The sequence below is a fragment of the Oryctolagus cuniculus genome, chromosome 17 (genome assembly GCF_964237555.1).
Source record: "Oryctolagus cuniculus chromosome 17, mOryCun1.1, whole genome shotgun sequence".
Lineage (NCBI taxonomy): Eukaryota > Metazoa > Chordata > Mammalia > Lagomorpha > Leporidae > Oryctolagus > Oryctolagus cuniculus.
In genome coordinates, this window is record NC_091448.1 from 527,691 (window position 1) to 536,480 (window position 8,790).

Consider the following 8,790-nt stretch of genomic DNA (forward strand, 5'->3'; position numbering starts at 1 on the left):
ACTGCAAAACGGGGCTTTAACCTGCTATGCCAGACTGCTGGCCCCAGAGGCTTTTTAAAATTTTTAACAGCATTCTAGGCTCAGGCAGGTGACTTTGCTGTGGCTTCTTAACTTTGTTTTGCAAATGAAGCCACTCTTTCTTTTCTTCCCTGTCCCACAGCTTGGCATCGGCCAGTTTCCTTCCAAAGTACTTCAGTTCCAAATGGAGTTTCTCCAAGTTTCAGGTCCCCTCAGGCTCCCCATGCATTTGTGCCTTTGGAACAGAGCCCAACGCTGTCATTGGTGAGTGGTCTTTGCTGGGGGTCCTGGTACAGTCAGGCACGCTGTCCCCAACCCCCTCTCCTTTCTCTTGAAGGCTCTGTGGCCATCTCGGGGGTGATCAGCTCTGGCCTCACCCCTCTTGGGTGTCCCCAGGCAATCACTGGGGCGGATCATTGGACTTTCATGGGGATGGCCAAAGAACATGGTCTCCCTGTAGCCGGCACTAGTTGGCCCAACGTATGCTCCAGCACAGTTGGACGTTAGGCTGTGTGTGTGCTCAGTACGGAAGTGGGGTCCCTGACGGGACTGGTAGGAGCCACTTGCAGTTCAGCTCAGTGAAGCCTGAGAGCAGGTGTCTGAAATGGTGTCCTTCTGTCCCAGCGATCTGCGCAGACGGCAGCTACTACAAGTTCCTGTTCAACCCCAAGGGGGAGTGCATCCGCGACGTCTATGCACAGTTTCTCGAGATGACTGACGACAAACTGTGACTCACCAGTGAGTCAGCACCTGCCACCCCTCAGGCTCCTGGGGCTGGTGCAGTGCCCTGTGGGCCTCGTGGGTACGGGGCTGGAGGGCCTGCCCAGGGGCCTTGGTCTCGAAGCCATTTATGGTTGTCTGCTTCCCATTTCCAGTATTCAGTAGACACGCAGTGGCACTGAGCGGCCCGGCTGACCACGGCTGCTCCCTCTCGTTCAGCTGTGATGTTAGCTGGGGAGGCTCTACCACCACTCCCACCCACGGGCTCCCTGCAAGCCCAGGGACCGGGCTGAGCGGGGCGACAGGTGGAGGCTGTGTCTGCCACAGAGTCCGTTGTCTCTGCCGAGTCTGCCGCGGGGAAAGGAACGCGAGTGCGACGTCAGCTCTTACGTCACACGGGTTTCAGCAGAGAAGACCACCAGCAGCTCGCCCTGCAAAGGAGACGGGAATCCCTTCTCCTGCCTGAGCCTGAGGAGAAATGGCCTAGCCCTGTTCAGATGACCCAGTGTGGATGTTGCCCGTTGTCGTCCTGTCCGTGTCCACACGTGGGTGTCTGTGTCTGTGTCAGAGCTGTTAGGACGCGGCAACCTCGAGTCTCACCCCTGAGCTGAGTCCTTTTGTGTCACAGCCAGTTCTTGGCTGTGGGGGTCAGTGGCCAGGTCTCCTGGTTAACTTCTGGGTCAAAATAGCGTCTTTCTTGTGTGTGGGAAACCAAGTACCGCATAGACCGTAAGTTAGTCCTGGAGCGTCATGAAACCTGAGGGGTGGAGGGAGATGCCTCCGCCAGCTGTCGCCCGCTTCCTTTCTCCATGTTCATCTGCAAGAATAGCTATACACTAACGTTTGGGAATGAAAGGCACATGACTTTTTAAACATTTGGTAACTAAAATAGGTTATGGGCTCCACGTTGTCGATAGTATTTGAAATATATTTAATTTTCTTAAAATTCCCTTTCAAGCAGCTTAATTTTATGGTTTTGATTTCAAGTTGCAAACATTTAAAATCTGCATAGCAGCAAGTTCAGTTTTGCCAGTTCCTTGACTGTCCTGTAATCAACTAACTTTGTTTGTGGATTTTGATGTAAAGTATGCATGCTACTTTTATGTGTATTTAATCATGACATTTAATTTTGCACACTTATTTGTACTATTTCTTTTAAATAAAAGTGACTAATTTTGTTGTACTCTGTACCTGGAAAGAATAGACTTGTGCATTATGAGACCAAAATGTTGGTATTCTGAGAATCTGGTTGGACTACAGGCTTCAGGAACGCCCTGCACCTGAACTGGGGGTCCCTGCTGTGGAGGGTGGGTGTGCTCTTCCACGGGGAGTGGGCAAGAGGAGACCAGGGACAGAGACCCGGTGTGGCTCGCGGAGGGCCTGGAGAGCAGAGGTGCAGAGAGGGGCCGTTGCTCAGCGTTCTCATGCACCTTGTCTGTCAGGACGCAGCCTCCCTCCTGTTCCCAGAAGCCGCTGCTGTACTTGGGGCATTGGCTGTCCTGTGCCTCGCTTAGCCAGTGGAACTTTGACTTGCCAAGAGGGACGTTGGAAGACCCTCCACATTTACATAATCGACAGCAGTTTCCCCCAAACGGTCTAATCCGCCCAGCAGTTAGCTCAGGGCAGATTCCGAGGTGGTGAGGGGCGCAGCACGTGGCGCCAGTCCGTTTCTGGACAGAGATGCAGGGACGGGGCTGGAGCCCACAGGCTCGGGCCGGCTCTGCACTGGTGCCTCCTGTTGGTCAGCTCGTGGCATGCGCCGTTCAGTGTGTGGGTGTTTGTGATGTTGCCCTGAGCCCTGGCCCATCTTGCAAGGGGCTCTGGTTTGTCTCTTGCCACTGCCAGGTCGCTTGCCTTGCAGGGATGGTGAATGTGCACCCCCTCTTGTCAGAGGCCCCAAAGGAGGCCTGTGGATGGCAGGTCAAGTCCTGGGCACCACTGTCCTGGCCCCAGCCTGCGCTTGCCTTGCTTTTCTGCCCTGACAGCGTCTGGCACCTGTTGCGTCAGTGGGCCGCAGCTGCTGGCTGGAAACGCACGGTTCACTTGGCAAGAGTGGCAGGCCTTGCTTTTCAAGCTGCCGTGAAGTGCCACTGCCGCTGCTGCCACCGCCGCCACCTCCTCGAGCTGCCTCCCGTGCAGTGCCCTGAGCTGGGGGCAAAGGGACATGGACGTGAAGGTCCTGCGGGGCATTCCGTTTTTCCAGGTATGGCCTCCGTTGGTGTCCGCTCCCCAGGGCAGGTGGGTACGTTCTGGCTTGCTTTCCCCAGCAGTCTATTGTTTCCACAGGACTCCTGCACCCTCCCCGCCAGTCTGGCCTTGGCCCAGCTGCCTCCCCTCTCAGAAATCCACTGGGGCCCATGCACTGTACCCACTCTGGGTTTGATGTAAGCCCACAGCCCATGCCACTGCTTCCCCAGCAGCCCTGGCTTCCTGAAGCCTTAATAACCGAAGGGTTTTCCATCTCATCCACCAGTCCAAGCATTTTAACTGAGGACAACACTGTGGAACTTGTGTCGAATTTTTGTTTTTCAAAATGGGGTTGGAAAACAATGGTTAGAAAACAAAATGCTTTTTGTAAATTGCAGAGGAACAAATAGACCAAAAATTAAGCTGTAAGCAAAATTGCCTTGTGTTTCTTCCGGTAAAGACCACTCTTAGCCCCACACCTTCCAAGAATTGAACTTGTAAACAGCTTTGAGTGCCCAGTTTTCAAAAATCTGCACTGTGCCGTAGAGGGTTGAGGCCACAGCCTGCAGTACTGGCATCCCATGTGGGCACTCGGGAAAGCAGTGGAAGATGGCCCGAGGGCTTGAGACCCTGCACCCCACACGGGTGACCCAAAGCTCCTGGCTTGGGCCTGACCCAGCCCTGGTCGTTTTGGCCACTTGGGGAGTGAACCAGAGGGTAGAGGATTTCTCTGTGTGACTCTGCCTTTCAAATAAACAGATAACTCTGAAAAATCTTTTTGAGACAGATGTACAGAGAACGAGCACTCCCATCCACTGGTTCACTCCCCAAGTGCCCACAATAGCCAGGGCTGGGTGAGGCCAAAGATAGAAGCCAGCAACCCAAGTGTTGGAGCCATCGCCTGTTGCCTCCTGGTGGGAAGCCAGAGTGAGGAGCCGGAGCCAGGAGGAGCCGGGCCTGGGCGCTGCAGTGTGGGTGCACGTCTCGCCTGTTAGCTAACTAGCCACGTCTGGGTCCTGTTGGAGCTTTAAAACTGAGTACAACAGGACACACCTTGAGGGAAACCCTTTTGCACACATATTTGTGCATTTGTCCAAATACTTCTTTGGGGTAATACAACTAATTGCTGAGTCACAGAGTTTTCATATTTGATAAATGTTTGCCACCTCTCCCTGTCCAGAGTCTACCGGTTGAACACAGAGCACCACTTTCTTCCCACTTTGACCAGGACCAAGCTCTGAGCACAGTCGCGTTAGCTTTTAATGAACAAAGATCTCCAGTGTCCAGTCAGGGTGAGCGTCTTTTTTTTTTTTTTTTAAGATTTAGTTATTTATTTGAATGGAAGAGTTACAGAGACAGAGAAGTCTTCCACCCGCTGGGTCATTCCCCAGATGGTCGTGACGGCTAGATTTATGCTGATCCGAAACCAGGAGCTAGGAGCTTCTGGGTCTCCCATGTGGGTGCAGGGGTCAAGGACCTGGGCATCTTCTACTGCTTTCCCAGGCCACAGCAGAGAGCTGGATCAGAAGTGGAGCAGCCAGGACTCAAACTGGTGCCCATAAGGGATGCCAGCACTGCAGGTGGTGGCTTTACCTGCTACGCCACAGTGCCGGCCCCTGAATATCTTCTAACATGTTTGGTAGCCATCTGTAATTGTGTTTTTGTTTTAAAGGTTGATTTATTTGAGGGGCTGATACTGTGGCTCAGCAGGTTAAAGCCATGGCCATCCCGTATGGGCACCAGTTCAAGTCCTGGCTGCTCCACTTCCCATCCAGCTCCCTGCTAATGTGCCATGGGAAAGTGGTTGAAAATGGCCCGAGTGCTTGGGTCCCTGCACCCACCTGGGAGACCCTGAAGAAGGCGCAGGCTCCTGGCCCAGCCCCAGCTGTTGTAGCCACGTGGGGAGTAAACCAGTGAGGAAAGCTTGTTCTGTCTCTCCTAACTCTGCCTCTCAAATGAATAAATCTTTAAAAAAAATTTTTGAGAGGCAGAGTTAGAGTCAGAGATCTGTCCACTGGTTGTTTCATTCCCCCAGATGACTGCCGGAGCCAGGGCTGGGGCAGGCTGCAGCCAGGAGCTTCATCCGAGTCTCCCTTAACGGTGGCGGGGGCTTCCCAGGTGCACTGGCAGGAGCTGGGAGTGGAGCAGCCGGGACTCGACCCACAGCTCGTGGGATTCCAGTGTCCAGGTGCAGCCTAACCTGCGCCACAGCTCCCACAGTTCCCATCTCTGTAACTGGTTTTCACTTTGCTTATTCATGTCTGTGCCTGTTTTTCTGATGGTGTATTTTACAATTCTTCGTTTGTAAGAATGTTTTATGTTACTCAGTTTTTCTGCTTTGTGTTAAATAGGTTTGAGAGTTTTTACTTAACAGTAAAAAGACCTTTGAGATTTTGCCTGGTCCCATCTGTGAACTCTGGGCCAGATGTTGTGTGGTAGGTTCAGCGCCCATATTGGAGTTTTTGGGGTCAAGTTCAGCCTCCACTTTCACTCTGGCTTCTTGCTGGCGCACACTCTGGGAGGCAGGAGTTGATGGCTTCAGTCCTTGGGTCCCTGCCGCCCAGGTGGGAGACCCAGATGGAGTCCCTGGCTCCTGACCAGCCTGACCCACCTTTGGCTGTTGGAGGCGTTTGGGGAGTGAACAGTAAGTGGAAGATCTGATTTTTCTGTCTCTGTGTTGTCTGCCTTTCAAATAAATAAAAATGAACTGATACTGGTTCACGATGTAAAACAGCATTTTGCTTTGGGCACTATTTTATGGGTTCTGTTTTCAAAGTCTACTCCAATTGAACTTGATTCATGGCGTGTGAACGCGCAGGGATCTCATTCTCTTCCTGTGCAAAGAACCCAGGCGGCCCTCGTCCCCCTTGTCCCCCTTGTCCCCCTCATACTGTCCTGGCTGAGGCCTCCGGGGTCTCGGCCACTTTATCTCCGGAGTGTTGTGGTTTGTGGCAAGTCGTGCCGTTCCCACGCCAGTGCCCACCGTCACTGACTGCTCACACAGATACTGCGGGAAAGGCCCACCCTAGCGAGTCGCTCTGCGGACTGTAAGTGTTCTTACGCATTTTTTCTTCTGGATGAACTTTAATCTGGAGTGACAGATTTGGTTAGAATTTCAAAAATATAAAAATGTCAAGTATGGAGGGGAGGAGGGGCAGCATGTGTGTCCCCCAGCACTGACTGGATACCTGTGCTTTCTGACTGACACCAAGCTGTTCAATTTATGTGCAAAGAAACTGAGCCTTTGGCACTCCCATGTTCTGTCTGAAAACCAGAGAAGTATTTCGCAAAAGTGCGGCCTGGACATTAGATGTGGTTTTCTTATGCGTGAGGCTTGTGGAGCTCAAATCTAAATCCCATCGGGAAGTTCATGCAGTGTGTGAAAATTCCTGCCATTATTTCATCCAATAATTTTTCTTAGCAAGAAAGATCAACCGGCAGCAGCTCTTACGTGTCCGTTCCCTCGCCCCTGCTCCGATTAGCTGCCCTCCCGTCTGCCCCCTACCCACACGTGGGTTCATTTCAGGTGTGCTTGTTCTAAAGCTGGCTTCTGGTTCTGGGCTGAGGGCTTCCATCCGCTCCCCACACGCGCTCCTCCGCTCTGCACACCCAGAGCCGTCCGGTCTCGGGAGTCTCCGCTGGTTCCTTCTTGTTCTGAGCTCAGTCACAGTGACTCGTCTCGTTGTGGGTCTAGAAATCTGGGGTTGTATCATGGACGCTGCAGAATGTACACTGTAGAACACATGGCTTCTTCTGTGTCGATGGGAAGAACAGACCCTTTTTTTAGTTAACACAGCCGAACTCACCGCCTTCTCGGTCTCCCGGTGACGATGGTGGCAGGGCCAGGAGAGGGCTGCAGAGGGCTGCCCCGGCATGCAGGCCGGCACTCGGGGTGCGCGTCCCAGGTGGCTCTTCTGCACCTGCTGAGGTGATGGTGTTTATCGTCCACCCCCAAGGGGTGGCCCACACTGACCCGTGAGTGCCCAGCCTATCCCCACTGCTGCCCTGGGAGAAACCCGACTTGGTCCTGGAGTGTAACCCTTGCATATTCGTGCATTCACCTTGTAAATACGCAAGAATTTTTACTTTTTGGTGTAGACATTTAAAAAGGATGTGGATTTGTAATTTTACTTCCTGTGCAATGGCACCGTGAGTCTCAAGTCAGTGACTTTGTGGGCTTTGGCATTAATTTGAAATCTACATGGCTTCCAGGACCCACCAGATTGTAGCTACGCAGTGGGTTTTTGCAAAAGTAGACATGAGGGAGTGAGGCGAGGTCCAGTGTGTCCTGAGAAGCGCTGCCGTGTGCAGGGCCATGGCCTTCACCCCAGGCTGTTCTGCTCAGCCGGACAGAATAATGCTTCCAGTCAGATCCTCCTGCTGGCGAGGTCGGCTTCTGGGTCATGTGACCAGAGCCTCTCTGGGCAGTGGGGAAAATGACAGCCCGGGGTCTCTGCCAGGTGCGGTGGAAGGTAATTTCCAGCCATCAGCTTTGCACTGACAACGGCTTGTTCTGCAGATGTGGCCCCATTTCCCAGCAGGTCAGAGCTCGTTCCCATCAGAGCCTGTGAAAGCAGCGTGAAGAGTGCACGAAGTGCCTGTCCTCAGGGAGCCCACAGAGCGGTGCTGGAGAAGTGAGGTGGGTTAGGACCAGGGCTTCGTGTGGGCGTGATCAGTGCCTGCGTCCCGGGACGCCGCGCCATGCTGTCTGAAGCTGTTGGGAGAGGACCCGGCAGGCAAACAGGAAAGACCCCTCCCACGAGATGGAGCCTTAGAGAGAACAACGCCATGGCCTCCAGTAGGCTCGGCGTGGGGCAGCCATCACCACGGACTCCGGGAAAGCCAGACTTGCCAGCAGGCACTCCGCTGCCTCCCTGCCCCGGTACCCTCCAGGCTGCTGTCTGAGAGGCACGGTGGAGTGAGGCAGTGCTGGGCGCCTAGGCTGCAGGTGACACGTCTGTCCCGCACTGTCACCAGCACACACCCCAGGTCCCGCCGCCTCGGCGATAACTCGTGGCTAGAGGGTTAAGTTTTCCTAGAGTTCTGCCAGATTGTCTTATAAATGGAATCTCACCATACGCTCGCAAGTCACACAAGCCGGGTAGCCCGACACAGCACACTGATTCTCACCCAGAGGCAGAAGTCAGGCCGCTGTCCAGCGCCCAGGGCTGCCACGGTCCTGGGCATGCTGGTCTGGTGGACATGCCACTCTGGGCTCTACCCTCACCTGCAGGTGGTCTCTTGCAGAGACACACGTCCGTGGACAGGAGTCTCCCCTAATCTCATCCCAGTCTGGGATACGTCCAAACACTGTCACGTCCACAGGCAGCAGGGGACACGGTTCACCCCACGACGCAGTCCGTGGCCTCCACTCTCCTGCATCGTGTGGCTCTGGTCTGAGCAGCGTCCACTGCGCGGCCCCTGGGGGCCAGACGCCTCCACCGTGGTCACATACAGGTCCCATTTCTTTTGGATGAGAGCAGGGTGCTAGGTGTAGGGCAGGGTGTTCCGAGTGTCTGTGCCAGTTTGTGTCCCACTAGCAAGTCCCACGAATTTTAAATGGCCAAGTCGCTTTTTCTTCTGTTTGGGAGAGCTTGCTAGCGATACCACCCAATTCAGCTTTCTCCGCACTGAGGGAAGTTCACGTCCACAGTTCAGAACATCAGCGTTCAGCCACCAGCTGTCCTGAGTTTTGAAATTTCATCACCCAGAGAGGTGCCTCATACCCCTAAGAGGTCACGCCAGGGCGGGACCCGAGTGCCCGGTCCAAGTCCCAGCTGTTCTGCTTCCAACCAGCTTCCTGCTTATGCATCCTGAGAGATGATGGCTCGGGCACTCGGGTCCCTGCCACCCACATGGAGACAC

The 8,790-nt window shown here is 54.1% G+C and overlaps 1 protein-coding gene across 2 annotated transcripts in view; it reads left to right on the top strand.

Annotated features, from left to right (window-relative positions):
• Positions 1–1,928, top strand: part of WDR45B (WD repeat domain 45B) — a 29,381-nt gene extending 27,453 nt beyond the window's left edge. For both annotated transcript variants that reach the window (XM_070060075.1, XM_070060076.1), the window contains 2 exons: positions 161–282; positions 643–1,928. In XM_070060075.1, coding sequence (XP_069916176.1) covers positions 161–282; positions 643–749 — 229 coding nt within the window. In that variant the 3' untranslated portion in view covers positions 750–1,928. The remainder of the gene's footprint in view (positions 1–160; positions 283–642) is intronic.
• The last annotated feature ends 6,862 nt before the right edge of the window (positions 1,929–8,790 follow it).